The 18,941-nt window shown below is 42.6% G+C and overlaps 1 protein-coding gene across 1 annotated transcript in view; it reads right to left on the minus strand.

Moving 5' to 3' along the window:
• Positions 1–6,739: 6,739 nt before the first annotated feature.
• LOC112073258 (transient receptor potential cation channel subfamily A member 1) overlaps positions 6,740–18,941 on the minus strand; it is a 60,991-nt gene continuing 48,789 nt past the window's right edge. Inside the window, 3 exon segments of the mRNA XM_070440084.1 lie at positions 6,740–7,282; positions 14,275–14,324; positions 14,326–14,448. Coding sequence (XP_070296185.1) covers positions 7,081–7,282; positions 14,275–14,324; positions 14,326–14,448 — 375 coding nt within the window. The 3' untranslated portion in view covers positions 6,740–7,080.

Here is an 18,941-nt window from a genome sequence, read left to right on the forward strand (position 1 = left end):
CTGTGCAAGGTTTTTCTATTTTTCTCTCTTTTCTTTTTCACATCCCTCGCTTCAAAAGAAAGTGTTGAGAGGTTCCCTCAGCAGAGCGGTGTGTCTTTACACACACACACACACACACACACACACCACACCACACCACAACACACACACAACACACACACACACACAACACCACACACACCACACACACACCACACACACAACACACACACACACACACACACAGAGGGAGAGAGAGAGAGATACTCTTCTCAGGAGTTATTGTAAATTGGTCCTGCTGTGGGTTAGTGTGGATCGGTTTTAAGGGACTGCCTGGTAGTGTGGATCGGTTTTAAGACTGCTGTGTTAGTGTGGATCGGTTTTAAGGCTGCTGTGGTTAGATGTGGATCGGTTTTTAAGACGTGCTGTGGTTTAGTGTGGATCGCGTTTTAAGACTGCTGTGGTTGTGTGGCTTGGTTTTAAGTTGCTTGGTTAGTGTGGACGTTTTAAGGCTGCTGTGGTTAGTTGTGGATCGGTTTTAAGGCTGCTGGTTTAGTGTGGATCGGTTGGTTAAGCTGCTGTGGTTAGTGTGGGATCGGTTTTAAAGGCTGCTGTGGTTAGGTGTGGATCGGTTTTAAGACTGCTGTGTTAGTGTGGATCGGTTTTAAGGCTGCTGTGGTTAGTGTGGATCGGTTTTAAGGCTGCTGTGGTTAGTGTGGATCGGTTTTAAGGCTACTGTGGTTAGTGTGGATCGGTTTTAAGGCTGCTGTGGTTAGTGTGGATCGGTTTTAGGTCTTTCCTCTTTCCATCTGCCCAGAGAAGGCTCATCAGTGCATCAGTCACACAGGACTGCTGACCTCGACCCATATCTTCCTCTTGGGTTTCCCCCTAATCTCATTATACACACAAACCAAGTGTCTGGAGTGTAATAGTATGCCGAAAAATCTGGTAATTTCCCCCAAATTCACAGGTTTTCTAGAACTCCTGGTTGGAAGATTCACAGAGTTCGTTCTTATTCCAGGAATATACCAACCGGCATTTCCGTCACATCTGGATATTTTGGAATAGTTACCAGATTTCTGTAACCCTAGGTCTATAAGAAATGGGTTTATACTGCTGACTAGTCTGTGGATAATAGTTCTATTGTGTGATTTCCTCACACGTGTTTAAAAAAATGTATTTAACCTTTATTTAACCAGGTAGGCCAGTTGAGAACAAGTTCTCATTTGCAACTGCGACCTGGCCAAGATAAAGCAAAGCAGTTCGACACATACAACAACACAGAGTTACACATGGAGTAAAACAACATACAATCAATAATACAGTAGGAAAATATATATACAGCATGTGCAAATGAGGTAGGATAAGAGAGGTAAGGCAATAAATAGGCCATGGTGGCAAAGTAATTACAATATAGCAATTAAACACTGGAATGGTAGGATGTGCAGAGGATGAATGTGCTAAAGCTAGTGAGGGAGGTAAGAGTCTCCAGCTTCAGAGATTTTTGCAGTTTGTTCCAGTCTGTTCCAGTCATTGGCAGCAGAGAACTGGAAGGAGAGGCGGCCAAAGGAAGAATTGGCTTTGGGGGTGACCAGTGAGATATACCTGCTGGAGCGCGTGCTACGGGTGGGTGCTGCTAAGGTGAACAGTGAGCTGAGATAAGGCGGGGCTTTACCTAGCAGAGACTTGTAGATGACCTGGAGCCAGTGGGTTTGGGGACGAGTATGAATCGAGGGCCAGCCAACGAGAGCATACAGGTCGCAGTGGTGGGTAGTATATGGGGCTTTGGTGACAAAACGGATGGCACTGTGATAGACTGCATCCAATTTGTTGAGTAGAGTGTTGGAGGCTATTTTGTAAATGACATCACTGAAGTCGAGGATCGGTAGGATAGTCAGTTTACGAGGGTATGTTTGGCAGCATGAGTGAAGGATGCTTTGTTGAGAAATAGGCTCGATTCTAGATTTAACACTTCTTTGGGCTGCAAGCCCGATGTCGGTACACTTATGACAACAGCCAGCTCAAGTGCAGGGCGCGAAATTCAAAATATATTTTTTATATCTTTCACACATTAACAAGTCCAATACAGCAAATGAAAGATAAACATCTTGTGAATCCAGCCAACATGTCCGATTTTTAAAATGTTTTACAGCGAAACCACCACGTATATTTATGTTAGCTCACCACCAAATACAAAAAAGGACAGACATTTTTCACAGCACAGGTAGCATGCACAAAACCAACCTAACTAACCAAGAACCAACCAAACTAACCAAGAAACAACTTCATCAGATGACAGTCTTATAACATGTTATTTCAATAAATCTATGTTTTGTTCGGAAAATTGTGCATATTTGAGCTATAAATCAGTTTTACATTGCAGCTACCATCACAGCTACCGTCAGAAATAGCACCGAAGCAGCCAGAGTAATTACAGACACCAACGTCAAATACCTAAAATACTCATTCATAACATTTCTGAAAAATACATGGTGTACAGCAAATGAAAGACAGGCATCTTGTGATTCCAGCCAATATTCCGATTTCTTAAGTGTTTTACAGCGAAAACACAATATAGCATTATATTAGCTTACCACACATAGCCAGAAACACAAGCCATTTACCAGCAGGCAAAAGTTAGCGATCGTAACAAACCAGCAAAAGATATATAATTTTGACTAACCTTGATAAGCTTCATCAGATGACAGTCCTATAACATCAGGTTATACATACACTTATGTTTTGTTCGAAAATTTGCATATTTAGAGCTGAAATCAGTGGTTATACATTGTGCTACGTAGCTTTTTCCCACAACGTCCGGATATTTTTCTGACACCACATATTCTGACACAAATAACTATTCATAAACATTACTAAAAAATACATGTTGTATAGGAAATGATAGTACACTAAGTTCTTAATGCAATCGCCGTGTAGAATTCTAAAATAACTTCATTACGACATGCAGTTTATATTATGGCGAGGCGTGCCCAAAATCTGGGCGCAAACTACTAGTTCACATGTTCGACAGATATATGAAATAGCATATAAAATGGGTCCTACTTTTGATGATCTTCCATCAGAATGTTGTACAAGGGGTCCTTGTCCAGAACAATCGTTGTTTGGATTTAGAATGTCCTTCTTCTCCAGTCAATTAGCACGGAAAGCTAGAAAGTGGCGCGGAAGCTCTCCTTCCTGAAACAAACGCAGACCAAAGCAACACGCCTAACGTCCCGAAAAAATTTCAATAATCTACTAAACTATATTGAAAAAACATACTTTACGATATATTGTCACATGTATCAAATAAATCAAAGCCGGAGATATTAGTCGTCTATAACGACAGCTTTACAGAAGGCAATACCAGGTCCCTTCTCGCGCCTTCCAGAAAACAGGAAATTGGGGTCACGTCATGCCAAGAGCTTTTATTCAAACCTCAGATCATGTATTACACTCCTTTCTTCTCTCACTGCCTGTTGACATCTAGTGGAAGGAGTATGAAGTGCATGTATACTATAAATATCAAGCACATTTATAGGCAGGCCCTAGAACAGAGCATCGATTTCAGATTTTCCACTTCCTGTCAGGAAGTTTGCTGCAAATGAGTTCTGTTTACTCACAGTAATTAAAACGGTTTTAGAAACTAGAGAGTGTTTTCTATCCAATAGTAATAATAATATGCATATTGTACGAGCAAGAATTGAGTACGAGGACGTTTGAAATGGGCACCTTTTATCCAGGCTACTCAATACTGCCCCTGCAGCCCAAAGAGGTTAACTTTGGATTGGAGATGTTTAATGTGAGTCTGGAAGGAGAGTTTACAGTCTAACCAGACACCTAGGTATTTGTAGTTGTCCACATATTCTAAGTCAGAACCGTTCAGAGTAGTGATGCTGGTCGGGCGGGCTTGTGCTGGCAGTGATCGGTTGAAGAGCAAGCATTTAGTTTTACTTGCATTTAAGAGCCGTTGGAGGCCACGGAAGGAGAGCTGTATGGCATTGAAGCTCATCTGGAGGTTAGTTAACACAGTGTCCAACGAAGGGCCAGATGTATACAGAATGGTGTCGTCTGCGTAGAGGTGGATCAAAGAATCACTGGCAGCGAGAGCGACATCATTTATGTGTACAGAGAAGAGGGTCGGCCCGAGAATTGAACCCTGTGGCACCCCCATAGAGACTGCCAGAGGTCCGGACAACAGGCCCTCCGATTTGACATACTGAACTCTATCGGAGAAGTAGTTGGTGAACCAAGSGAGGCAATCATTTGARAAACCAAGGCTRTTGAGTCTGCCRATRAGAATGYTGTGATTGACAGAGTCGAAAGCCTTAGCCAGGTCGATGAATACGGCTGCACAGTAATGTCTCTTATCGATGGTGGTTATGATATCGTTTAGGACCTTGAGCGCGGCTGAGGTGCACCCATGACCAGCTCTGAAACCAGATTGCATAGCGGAGAAGGTACGGTGAGTTTCGAAATGGCCGGTAATCTGTTTGTTAACTTGGCTTTCAAAGACTTTAGAAAGGCAGGGTAGAATAGATATAGGTCTGTAGCAGTTTGGGTCTAGAGTGTCTCCCCCTTTGAAGAGGGGGATGACCGCGGCAGCTTTCCAATCAATGGGAATCTTAGACGATACGAAAGAGAGGTTGAACAGGCTAGTGATAGGGGTTGCAAAAATGTCGGCAGATAAAGATAAAGAGAGGGTCCAGATTGTCTAGCCTGGCTGATTTGTAGGGGTACAGATTTTGCAGATCTTTCAGAACATCAGCTATCTGTATTTGGGTGAAGGAAAAGTGGGAGAGGTTTGGGCGAGTTGCTATTGGGAGCGCAGGGCTGTTGACCGGGGTACAGGTAGCCAGGTGGAAAGCATGGCCAGCCGTAGAAAAATGCTTATTGAAATTCTCAATTATTGTGGATTTATCGGTAGTGACAGTGTTTCCTTGCCTCAGTGCAGTGTGCAGGAGGTGCTCTTATTCTCCATGGACTTTAGTGTCCCAGAACGTTTTTGAGTTAGTACTACAGGATGCAAATTTCTGCTTGAAAAAGCTAGCCTTAGCTTTCCTAACTGCCTGTGTATATTGGTTCCTAACTTCCCTGAAAAGTTGCATATCACGGGGGCTATTCGATGCTAATGCAGAACGCCACAGGATGTTTTTGTGCTTGTCAAGGGCAGACAGGTCTGGAGAGAACCAAGGGCTATATCTGTTCCTGGTTCTACATTTTTTGAATGGAGCATGCTTATTTAAGATGGGGAGGAAGGCACTTTTAAAGAATAACCAGGCATCCTCTACTGACGGGATGAGGTCAATGTCATTCCAGGATACCCCGGCCAGGTCGATTAGAAAGGCCTGTTCGCTGAAGTGTTTTAGGGAGCGCTTGACAGTGATGAGGGGTGGTCGTTTGACAGCAGACCCATTACGGATGCAGGCAATGAGGCAATGATCGCTGAGATCTTGGTTGAAAACAGCAGAGGTGTATTTAGAGGGCAAGTTGGTTAGGATTATATCTATGAGGGTGCCCGTGTTTACGGATTTGGCGTTGTACCTGGTAGGTTCATAGATAATTTGTGTGAGATTGAGGGCATCAAGCTTAGATTGTAGGATGGCTGGGGTGTTAAGCATGTCCCAGTTTAGGTCACCTAGCAGCATGAGCTCAGAAGATAGATGTAAGTCGCTCTGGATAAGAGCGTCTGCTAAATGACTTAAATGTAAATGTAAGATGGGGAGCAATCAATTCACATATGGTGTCCAGGGCACTGCTGGGGGCAGAGGGTGGTCTATAGCAAGCGGCAACAGTGAGAGACTTGTTTCTGGAAAGGTGCATTTTTAGAAGTAGAAGCTTGAATTGTGTTGGTACAGACCTGGACAGTAAGATAGAACTCTGCAGGCTATCTCTGCAGTAGATTGCAACACCGCCCCCTTTGGAAGTTCTATCTTGGCGGAAAATGTTATAGTTAGGTATGGAAAGTTCAGTGTTTTTGGTGGTTTTCCTAAGCCAGGATTCAGACACGGCTAAGACATCCGGGTTGGCAGAATGTGCTAAAGGAGTGAATAAAGCAAACTTAGGGAGGAGGCTTCTAATGTTAACATGCATGAAACCAAGGCTTTTACGGTTACAGAAGTCAACAAATGAGAGCACCTGGGGAGTGGGAGTGGAGCTAGGCACTGACCTGGATGCAGGACTCTAGCAGGGCTAGAGGCTCTACAGTGAAATAAGACAGTAATCACTAACCAGGACAGTAATGGACAAGGCATATTGATATTAGGGAGAGGCATGGAGCATGATATGGGAACGATTTGACAATTTTTATTGGTTCCATCCAAAATACAACCATTCAGTTCCAGTATGTTTCAGACAGGTTTATAAGATAAAACATACATACAATATTAAATAATTTCAATCACATGCAATTATTATTACGTGCATACAATAATCTACGAACACATTGGAAATACAAGTATAGCGTTTGCAGAGAGAGAGAGAGAGAGAGAGAGAGAGAGAGAGACAGAGACAGAGAAACAGAGACAGAGACAGAGACAGAGACAGAGACAGAGACAGAAGAGACAGAGACAGAGACAGAGACAGACAGAGAGGAGACAGAGAGAGAGAGAGAGAGAGAGACAGAGAGAGAGAGAGACAGAGAGAGAGAGAGACAGAGAGACAGAGAGACAGAGACAGAGAGAGACAGAGACAGACAGAGACAGACAGATAGAGATAGATAGACAGAGAGAGACAGAAAGAGACAGAGAGAGACAGAGAGAGAGAGATCCATAATTAACCAATCAAAAGGGTGCATCAGAAGTCGTATCCCCACTGATAAGTAATTCATGCTAATCATAGTATCCTACAGTAAGTTTTAAAAACAATAGCAGTTCAAGTACTGTATATATAACAATGAAAATGTTCTCTATTTTAAATATTCTTGTCATATTGTTTATGGTCATGAATAAGGATGCACAATTCTGGTCTTTCCTACAATTCCCCTGGTTTTCACAAATCCTGGTCGGAGGTTTCTGGACCTCCTGTCTATTCCCTTCTGATCCCAGGGATTTTCTACCCGGGATTTATGGAAAGCCGACAAATGTCACCGGTAAATTGAAGGACTCAAACGTTCTTGCGCTCGAGGACCTTCATCAGCGGGATCCAGTTGGAGCCTTTGGCTTGGCCCCAGTTTGACCTCTGCCTGTAACCTTTGACCTCTGTGGGCCCGTCATGTTCGTCTGCCTCCGAGGTGATCTCCATCTTCTGGATCATCAGCTTTATCAGGTCGTGCTGCTTCTCCAGCACACTGGATATCTCTTTCAGCCTGTATGGGATTATATAGAGATATACATACTGGAAATCTCTTCAGTCTGGAACATATAGAAACATGTTTGGTTTTATCAGTCTGACTGGTTTCTCAAGGTTTCTGCTTAGTTACAGTAGTGAGGCTTTCCTCGTTGCTCTGCTTAGTTACAGTAGGGAGGCTTTCCTTGTTGCTCTGCTTAGTTACAGTAGGGAGGCTTTCCTTGTTGCTCTGCTTAGTTACAGTAGAAAAAGTGCATATTTGAGCTATAAAATCAGTTTTACATTGCAGCTACATCACAGCTACCGTCAGAAATAGCACCGAAGCAGCCAGAGTAATTACAGACACCAACGTTCATAACCTAAAACTCTCATAAAACATTTCTGAAAATACATGTGGTTACAGCAAAGAAAGAAGGCATCGTGATTCCAGCCATATTTCCGATATTCTTAAGTGTTTTACAGCGAAAAAACAATATAGCATTATATTAGCTACCACAATACCAGAAACACAAGCCGATTTACCAGCAGGCAAAAGTTAGCGATCGTAACAAACCAGCAAAAGATATATAATTTTGACTAACCTTGATAAGCTTCATCAGATGACAGTCTATAACATCAGGTTTACATACCTTATGTTTTGTTCGAAAATTTGCATATTTAGAGCTGAAATCAGTGGTTATACATTGTGCTAACGTAAGCTTTTTCCCACAAACGTCCGGATATTTTTCTGACACTCCACATATCTGACCAAATAACTATTCATAAACATTACTAAAAAATACATGTTGTAAGGAATGATAGATACACTACGTTCTAATGCAATCGCCGTGTTAGAATTCTAAAAAATAACTTCATTACGACAGCAGTTTATATTATGGGAGAGCTGCCCAAAATCTGGGCGCAAACTACTAGTTCACATGTTCGCAAGAATATGAAATAGCATCATAAAAATGGGTCCTACTTTTGATGATCTTCCATCAGAATGTTGTACAAGGGTCCTTTGTCCAGAACAATCGTTGTTTGGATTTAGAATGTCCTTCTCTCCAGTCAATTAGCACGGAAACTAGCAAAGTGCGCGGAAGCTCTCCTTCCTGAAACAAACGCAGACAAAGCAACACGCCTAACGTCCCGAAAAAATTTCAATAACTAATAACTATATTGAAAAAAACATACTTTTACGATATATTGTCACATGTATCAAATAAATCAAAGCCGGAGATATTAGTCGTCTTAACGACAGCTTTACAGAAGGCAATACCAGGTCCCTTCTCGCGCTTCAGAAAACAGGAAATTGGGTCACGTCATGCCAAGAGCTTTATTCAAACCTCAGATCATGTATACACTCCATTCTTTCTCTCACTGCCTGTTACATCTAGTGGAAGGAGTATGAAGTGCATGTATACTAATAAATATCAAGCACATTTTATAGGCAGGCCCTAGAACAGAGCATCGATTTCAGATTTTCCACTTCCTGTCAGGAAGTTTGCTGCAAATGAGTTCTGTTTACTCACAGATATAATTAAAACGGTTTTAGAAACTAGAGAGTGTTTTCTATCCAATATAAATAATAATATGCATATGTACGAGCAAGAATTGGAAGCGAGACGTTTGAAATGGGCACCTTTTATCCAGGTACTCAATACTGCCCTGCAGCCCAAAGAGAGTTAACTTGGATTGGAGATGTTTAGGTGAGTCTGGAAGGAGAGTTTACAGTCTAACCAGACACCTAGGTATTTGTAGTTGTCCACAGATTTCTAAGTCAGAACCGTTCAGAGTAGTGATGCTGGGCGGGCGGGCTTGTGCTGGCAGTGATCGTTGAAGAGCAAGCAATTTATTTTACTGCATTTAAGAGCCGTGGAGGCCACGGAAGGAGAGCTGTATGGCATTGAAGCTCATCTGGAGGTTAGTTAACACAGTGTCCAACGAAGGGCCAGATGTATACAGATTGGTGTCGTCTGCGTAGAGGTGGATCAAAGAATCACTGGCAGCGAGAGCGACACTCATTTATGTGTACAGAGAAGAGGGTCGGCCGAGAATTGAACCCTGTGGCACCCCATAGAGATTGCCAGAGGTCCGGACAACAGGCCTCCGATTTGACATACTGAACTCTATCGGAGAAGTGTTGGTGAACCAAGGCGAGGCAATCATTTGAAAAACAAGGCTATTGAGTCTGCCGATGAGATGCTGTGATGACAGAGTCGAAAGCCTTAGCCAGGTCGATGAATACGGCTGCACAGTAATGTCTCTTATCGATGGTGGTTATGATATCGTTTAGGACCTTGAGCGCGGCTGAGGTGCACCCATGACCAGCTCTGAAACACAGATTGATAGCGGAAAGGTACGGTGAGTTTCGAAATGGCCGGTAATCTAGTTTGTTACTTGGCTTTCAAAGACTTTAGAAAGGCAGGGTAGAATAGATATAGGTCTGTTAGCAGTTGGGTCTAGAGTGTCTCCCCTTTGAAGAGGGGATGACCGCGGCAGCTTTCCAATCAATGGGAATCTTAAGACGTACGAAAGAGAGGTTGAACAGCTAGTGATAGGGGTTGCAAAAATGCGGCAGATAAAGATAAAGAGAGGGTCCAGATTGTCTAGCCTGGCTGATTGTAGGGGTACAGAGTGCAGATCTTTCAGAACATCAGCTATCTGTAATGTGGTGAAGGAAAAGTGGGGAGAGGTTTGGCGAGTTGCTATTGGGAGCGCAGGGCTGTTGGACCGGGGTACAGGTAGCCAGGTGGAAAGCATGGCCAGCCGTAGAAAAATGCTATTGAAATTCTCAATATTGTGGATTTATCGGTAGTGACAGTGTTTCCTTGCCTCAGTGCAGTGTGCAGGAGGTGCTCTTATTCTCCATGGACTTTAGTGTCCCAGAACGTTTTTGAGTTAGTACTACAGGATGCAAATTTCTGCTTGAAAAGCTAGCCTTAGCTTTCCTAACTGCCTGTGTTATGTGGTTCCTAACTTCCCTGAAAAAGTTGCATATCACGGGGCTATTCGATGCTTATGCAGAACGCCACCAGGATGTTTTGTGCTGTCAAGGGCAGACAGGTCTGGAGAGAACCAAGGGCTATATCTGTTCCTGGTTCTACATTTTTTGAATGAGCATGCTTATTTAGATGGGAAGGGCACTTTTAAAGAATAACCAGGCATCTCTACTGCGGGATGAGGTCAATGTCATTCCAGGATACCCCGGCCAGGTCGATTAGAAAGGCCTGTTCGCTGAAGTGTTTTAGGGAGCGCTTGACAGTGATGAGGGTGGTCGTTTGACAGCAGACCCATTACGGATCCAGGCAATGAGGCAATGATCGCTGAGATCTTGGTTGAAAACAGCAGAGGTGTATTTAGAGGGCAAGTTGGTTAGGATTATATCTTATGAGGGTTGCCCGTGTTTACGGATATTGGCGTTGTACCTGGTAGGTTCATAGATAATTTGTGGGAGATTGAGGGATCAAGCTTAGATTGTAGGATGGCTTGGGTGTTAAGCATGTCCCAGTTTAGGTCACCTAGCAGCATGAGCTCAGAAGATAGATGTAAGTGCTCTGGATAAGAGCGTCTGCTAAATGACTTAAATGTAATGTAGAGGGGAGCAATCAATTCACATATGGTGTCCAGGGCACTGCTGGGGGCAGAGGGTGGTCTATAGCAAGCGGCAACATGAGGACTTGTTTCTGGAAAGGTGCATTTTTAGAAGTAGAAGCTGGATTGTTTGGTAAGCCTGGACAGTAAGATAGAACTCTGCAGGCTATCTCTGCATAGATTGCAAACACGCCCCCTTGGAAGTTCTTCTTGGCGGAAAATGTTATAGTTAGTATGGAAAGTTCAGTGTTTGGGTTGGTTTTCCTAAGCCAGGATTCAGACACGGCAAGACATCCGGTTGCAGAATGTGCTAAAGGAGTGAATAAAGCAAATCTAGGAGGAGGCTTCTAAGTTAACATGCATGAAAACCAAGGCTTTTACGGTTACAGAAGTCAACAAATGAGCACCTGGGGAGTGGGAGTGGAGCTAGGCACTGCAGGACCTGGATGCAGGACCTCTAGCAGGGCTAGAGGCTCTACAGTGAAATAAGACAGTAATCACTAACCAGGACAGTAATGGACAAGGCATATTGATATTAGGGAGAGGCATGAGCATGATATGGGAACGATTTGACAATTTTTATTGGTTCCATCAAAATACAACCTTCAGTTCCAGTATGTTTCAGACAGGTTTTAAGATAAAACATACATACCAATATTCAAATAATTTCAACACATGCCATTATTATTACGTGCATACAATAATCTACCAACACATTGAGAAATACAAGTAAGCGTTTCAGAGAGAAAGAGAGAGAGAGAGAGAGGAAGAGCAGAGACAGAGACAGAGACAGAGACAGAGACAGAGACAGAGACAGAGACAGAGAGACGGAGACAGAGCAACAGAGACAGAGGACAGAGACAGAAGAGAGGACAGAGAGAGACGAGAGAGAGAGAGACAGAGAGAGAGAGAGACAGAGAGAGAGAGAGACAGAGAGACAGAGAGACAGAGACAAGAGAGACAGAGCAGACAGAGAACAGCAGATAGAGATAGATGACAGAGAGAGACGAAAGAGACAAGAGAGACAAGAGAGAGAGATCCATAATTAACCAATCAAAGGGTGCTCAGAAGTCGTATCCCCACTGATAAGTTTAATTCATGCTAATCATAGTAATCCTACAGTAAGTTTTAAAAACAATAGCAGTTCAAGTGACTGTATAATATAACAATGAAAGTCTCTATTTAAATATCTTGTCATATTGTTTTATGGTGCATGAAATAAGGATGCACAATTCTGGTCTTTCCTACAATTCCCTGGTTTTCACAAATCCTGGTCGGAGGTTTCTGTGGACCTCCGTCTATATCCCTTCTGATCCCAGGGATTTTCTACCCGGGATTTATGGAAAGCCGACAAATGTCACCGGTAAATTGAAGGACTCAAACGTTCTTGCGCTCCGAGGACCTTCATCAGCGGGATCAGTTGAGCCTTTGCTTGGCCCAGTTTGACCTCTGCCTGTAACCTTTGACCCTGTGGGCCCGTCATGTTCAGTCTGCCTCCGAGGTGATCTCCATCTTCTGGATCATCAGCTTTATCAGGTCGTGCTGCTTCTCCAGCACACTGGATATCTCTTTCAGCCGGTTATGGGATTATATAGAGATATACATACTGGAAATCTCTTCAGTCTGGAACATATAGAAACATGTTTGGTTTTATCAGTCTGACTGGTTTCTCAAGGTTTTCTGCTTAGTTACAGTAGTGAGGCTTTCCTCGTTGCTCTGCTTAGTTACAGTAGGGAGGCTTTCCTTGTTGCTTTCCTTGTTGCTCTGCTTAGTTACAGTAGGGAGGCTTTCCTTGTTGCTCTGCTTAGTTACAGTAGGAGAGGCTTTCCTTGTTGCTCTGATTAGTTACAGTAGGGAGGCTTTCTTGTTGCTCTTCTAGTTACAGTAGGGAGGCTGTTCCTTGTTGCTCTGCTTATGTTACAGTAGGGGAGGCTTTCCTTGTTGCTCTGCTTAGTTACAGTAGGAGGCTTTCCTTGTTGCTCTGCTTAGTACAGTGAGGGAGGCTTTCCTTGTTGCTCGCTTAGTTACAGTGGCAGCTGTACTTGTTGCTTGCTTGTTACAGTAGGGAGGCTTTCCTTGTTGCTCTGCTTAGTTACAGTAGGGGGGCTTTCACTTGTTGCTCTGCTTAGTTACAGTAGGGGCTTTCCTCGTTGCTCTGCTTAGTTACAGTAGGGGAGGCTTTCCTTGTTGCTCTGCCTAGTTACAGTAGGGGGGCTTCCTTGTTGCTCTGCTTAGTTACAGTAGGGAGGCTTTCCTTGTTGCTCTGCTTAGTTACAGTAGGGGGCTTTCCTTGTTGCTCTGCTTAGTTACAGTAGGGGGGCTGTACTTGTTGCTCTGCTTATTACAGTAGGGGGCTTTCCTTGTTGCTCTGCTAGTTAAAGTAGGAGGCTGACCTTGTTTGCTCTGCTTAGTTACAGTAGAGGGGCTTCCTCGTTGCTCTGCTTAGTTACAGTAGGGGCTTTCCTTGTTGCTCTGCTTAGTTACAGTAGGAGCTTTCCTCGTTGCTCTGCTTAGTTACAGTAGGGGGGCTTTCCTTGTTGCTCTGCTTAGTTACAGTAGGGAGGCTTTCTCGTTGCTCTGCTTAGTTACAGTAGGGAGGCTTTCCTTGTTGCACTGCTTAGTTACAGTAGGAGGCTTTCTTATTGCTCTGCTTAGTTAAGCAGGGAGGCTTTCTTTGTTGCTCTGCTTAGTTACAGTAGGGAGGGCTGTACTTGTTGCTCTGCTTACTCTTATGTGTTAAGAGCTATATGCACTTAGTTGTTGCTGTTGAGCACTTTCTTACAATTTGTAACTTTTAAAAACGGGCAGAATATAAAAAGCAACATTTGGTTACGTCTCCCTGTGCTATGTCTCTAGTCTATCTAAAAGAGTGGCACTGGTTTTACATAAGACCACTAGAGGCAGCTCACGCACCATTAAAACATCCAGATCCCTGATTGTGATTGTGATTGTGATTGTGGGTGTGTGGTGTGTGTGTGTGTGTGTGGGTGTTGTGTGTGTTGTGTGTGTGTGTGTGTGAGCTGTGTGTGTGTGTGTGACTGTGTGTGTGTGTGGATGTGTGTGTGTGACTGTGTGTGTGTGTGACTGTGGTGTGTGTGACTGTGTGTGTGTGTGTGTGACTGTGTGTGTGTGTGTGTGTGTGACTGTGTGTGTTGTGTGTGTGACTGTGTGTGTGTGTGTGTGTGACTGTGTGTTGTGTGTGTGTGACTGTGTGTGTTGTGTGTGTGACTGTGTGTGGTTGTGTGTGACTGTGTGTGTGTGACTGTGTGTGTGTGTGTGTGACTGTGTGTTGTGTGTGTGTACTGTGTGTGTGTGTGTGTTGTCTGTGTGTGTGTGTGGCGTGTGTGTGTGTCTGTGTGTGTTGTGTTTGTTGTGTGTGTCTGTGTGTGTGTTGTGTGTGTGTGTCTGTGTCTGTGTGTGTGTGTGTGTGTGCCTTACCTGTACTTCTGTTTGTGTAGTTCAGCTTCGAAAGGGGTTGAATTTGATGAGGTTGGTCATTAGACGAGTCCGCACTTCGTTTGCTTCTCCTTGACTCCAGAAAAAAGTATTGAGGCCTTTTGAAAAAAAGAACACAGGACCATTGATTTCTCCAAACGCTGCCTCCACAAAGCTCTGTTATATTTAGCATAGAGATTAAGCACAGTAAGTCTGAAGACTGTTTAATTTCCCCAGTAGCATGGTACAAGGTGAAGACTGTTTTAATTTCCCCAAGTAGGATGGTAAAAGGTGACGACTGTGTTAATTGACGCTAGGGTCAGATTATTAATATTTTTTTTAAATAACGTTCCAAGGTAAACGGACTATTTCTCAGGTCCAGATCGTAGAATATGCATATAATTTACAGATTAGGATAGAAAACACTCCAAAGTTTCCAAAACTGTCAAAAATATGTCTGTGAGTATAACAAAACTGATTCTGCAGGCGAAAACCTGAGAAAATCTAACCCGGAAGTGATTTTTTTTAATTTTTTTTATCTGTGTTTCCGGCCCGTCTTTCTGCATTTAAAGGGGTATCAACCAGATTCTTTTCCAATGGCTTCCTCAGGCTGTGACAGGCTTTAGACGTAGTTTCAGGCTTTATTTTGAAAAATTAGCGAGATTTTCAAAAGTAGTCAGGTGTCCTCGATTAGTTCCTGCGCGAGAGGTAGCTCTCCATTTTATTTTTCTCCTTTATTGAGTAGGGTACGGTCCGGTTGAAATATATCGATTATGTTTGTTAAAAACAACCTGAGATTGATTAAAAAAACATTTGACATGTTTCTACGGCCATTACGGATACTTTGGAATTTTCGTCGAACGGAACGAGGCTTTGGTTTTCTGAACATAACGCGCAACCCAAATAGCGTTTTGTTGTAAAAGTAATATAATTATAAATATAATTTGTGTGTAACTGGGAGTCTCGTGAGTGCAAACATCCAAAGATTATCAAGGTACGCGAGAATTTTATTGCTTTTCTGACTTTTGTGACCATGCTAATTTGGGCTAGCTGTTCTACAATTGATTGATTACACTCACAAAAGCTTGGATTTCTTTCTCTGTAAAGCAACATCTGACACTATAGGTGGATTAACAACAAGCTAAGCGTGTGTTTTGGTATATTTCACTTGTGATTGCATGATAATTAATATTTAGTAATATTTTGCGCCCTGCAATTCAGCGGTTGTTTAGGAAAATGATCCCGTAAAAAGGGATCCGTAGCGCAGAAAAGTTAAAATTTCCCCAGTAGATGGTAGAAGGTGAAGACTGTTTTTAATTTCCCCAGTAGGATGGTAGAAGGTGAAGACTGTTTTAATTTCCCAGTAGGATTGTAAGAAGGTGACGACTGTTTCAGTTCCCCAGTAGGATGGTAGAAGGTGAAGACTGTTTAATTTCCCAGTAGGATGGTAGAAGGTGAAGACTGTATTTAATTTCCCCAGTAGGATGGTAGAAGGTGAAGACTGTTTAATTTCCCCAGTGGATGGTAGAAGGTGAAGACTGTTTTATTCCCCAGTAGGATGGTAGAAGGTGAAGACTGGTTTAATTTCCCAGTAGGATGGTAGAAGGTGAAGATTGTTATTCCCCAGTAGGATGGTAGAAGGTGAAGACTGTTTTAATTTCCCCAGTAGGATGGTAGAAGGTGACCGATGTTTCCGTAAATGTTTAATTTGTGCGAGCGTTAAAAATTATTGAAAACACAGGAGCAAGCTTTATTCACCTCAAACGGTAATCAGCTTTTATTTCTCCCAACGTTTTTCTTACCAACACATCAGTGGTAAGCACAGGTTTGCAAAGATTACCTATCACCAAAATTCTGGTTGAGGGATTTTGATATTTCCTGCTTATTCACCCTGATTCATTGGAATTCCTTAACCGGTATTTTTGGAAAACCTGGGAATTATAGGTAAGTTACAGACATTTTGCAACCCTAACGAGGAGCCATACCCACCTTGGAGCCTTGCGGTTGGGGTAGATGGTGAAGATGACTGGTCCAATCTCTTCACAACCAGTACGGCATCTTCTCCTCCAGATTGGTGTGGAGCTCAAGATCTGAAATGGAATAAATGAACATTCTCAGTCAACCACAATGAACATCCTTCAGTCAACACAATGAACATCCTCAGTCAACACAATAAACATCCTCAGTCAACACATAACACCTCGAACAAATCCTCAGTCAACACAATGAACATCCTCATCAACACAATGAACATCCTCAGTCAACAAAGATGAACATTCCTCAGTCAACACAATGAACATCCTCAGATCAACACAATGAACATCTCAGTCAACACAATGAACATCCATCAGTCACACAATAAACAGCCTCAGTCAACACAAATGACATCCTCAGTCAACAAAATGAACACCTTCATCAACACAATTAAACACTTCAGTCAACACAATAACATCCTCAGTCAACACAATGAACATCCTCAGTCAACACAATCAACACCTTCAGTCAACACAATCAACATCCTCAGACAACACAATCAACATCCTCAGTCAACACAATGAACATCCTCAGTCAACACAATGAACATCCTCAGTAACACAATGACATCTCAGTCACACAATAACACTTAGTCAACACAATAAACACCTTCAGTCAACACAATAAACACCTTCAGTCAACACAAAAATCCTCAGTCAACACAATGAACATCCTCAGTCAACACAATGAACATCCTCAGTAACACAATGACACATACTCAGTCAACACAATGAACATACTCAGTCAACACAATGAACACCTTCAGTCAACACAATAAACATCCTCAGTCAACAAAATGAACACCTTCAGTCAACACTAAAACACCTTCAGTCAACAAATCAACACCTTCAGTCAACAAAATCAACACCTTCAGTCAACAAAATCAACGCCCTCAGTCAACAAAATGAATGCCCTCATCAACAAATGAATGCCTCAGTCAACAAAATGAATGCCCTCAGATCAACAAAATGAATTGCCCTCAGTCAACAAAATATGAATGCCCTCAGCCAACAAAATGAATGCCCTCAGTCAACAAATGAATGCCTCAGTCAACAATGAATGCCCTCAGTCAACAAATGAATGCCCTCAGTCAACAAAATGAATGCCCTCGTCACAAAATGAAGCCTCAGTGCAACAAAATGAATGCCCTCAGTCAACAAATGGAATGCCCCAGTCACAAATGAATGCCTTCAGGCAACAAAATGAAGCCTCAGCAACAAATTCAACACCTTCAGTCAACAAAATCAACACCTTAGTCAACAAAATCAACACCTTCAGTCAACAAAATGAACGCCCTCAGTAAACAAATTAATGCCTTCAGTCAACAAAAGTAATGCCCTCAGTCAACACAATGAACATCCTCAGTCAACACAATAAACATCCTCACGTCAACACAATAACACATTCAGTCAACACAATGAGACATCCTCAGTCAACACAATGAAACATCCTCAGTCAACACATAAACTCCTCAGTCAACACAATAACACCTTCAGTTCAACACAATAAACATCTCAGTCAACACAATGACAGCCTCAGTCAACACAATGAACATCCTCAGTCAACACAATGAACATCCTCAGTCAACACAATGAACATCCTCAGTCGACACATAAACATCAGTCAACACAATGAACATCCTCAGTCTACACAATGAAAATCCTCAGTCAACACAATGAACATCCTCAGTCAACACAAACATCCTCAGTCAACACAATAAACACCTTCAGTCAACACAGTAAACATCCTCAGTCAACACACATGAAACATCCTCAGTCAACACAATGAACATCCTCGTCAACCACACTGAACATCCTCAGTCAACAAAATGAACCTTCAGTCAACACAATAACACCTCATCAACACATAAACAGCCTCAGTCAACACAATGAACATCCTCAGTCAACACAATGAACTCCTCAGTCAACACAATAAAACATCCTCACTCAACAAAATCAACACTCAGTCAACAAAATCAACACCTTCAGTCAAAAAATCAACACCTTCAGTCAACAAAATCAACACTCAGTCAACAAACAACACTTCAGAACAAATCAACACCTTCAGTCACCAAAATCAACACCTTCAGTCAACAAAATGAACACCCTCAGTCAACAAAATGAACGCCCCTGCAGTCAACAAAGAATGCCCTCAGTAACAAATGAATGCCCTCAGTCAACAAAATGAATGCCTCAGTCAACAAAATGAATGCCTCAGTCAACAAAATGAATGCCCTCAGTCAACAAAATGAATGCCCTCAGTCAACCAAAATGAATGCCCTCAGTCACAAAATGAATGCCCTCAGTCAACAAATGAATGCCTTCAGTCACAAAATGAATGCCCTCATCAACAAAATCAACACCTTCAGTCAACAAAAGATGCTTCAGTCACACAAATCAACACTTCAGTCAACAAACAAACACCTCAGCACAAATGAACACCCTCAGTCACAAAATGAACCCCTCAGTCAACAAAATGAATCCCCCCTCAGTAAACAAAATGATGCCCTCAGTCAACAAAATGAATGCCCTCAGTCAACAAAATGAATGCCTCAGTCAACAAAATGAATGCCCTCAGTCAACAAAATGAATGCCTCAGTCAACAAAAATGAATGCCTTTCAGTCAACAAAATGATG

This window comes from Salvelinus sp. IW2-2015, unplaced genomic scaffold, assembly GCF_002910315.2.
Source record: "Salvelinus sp. IW2-2015 unplaced genomic scaffold, ASM291031v2 Un_scaffold2201, whole genome shotgun sequence".
Classification (NCBI taxonomy): Eukaryota; Metazoa; Chordata; class Actinopteri; order Salmoniformes; family Salmonidae; genus Salvelinus; species Salvelinus sp. IW2-2015.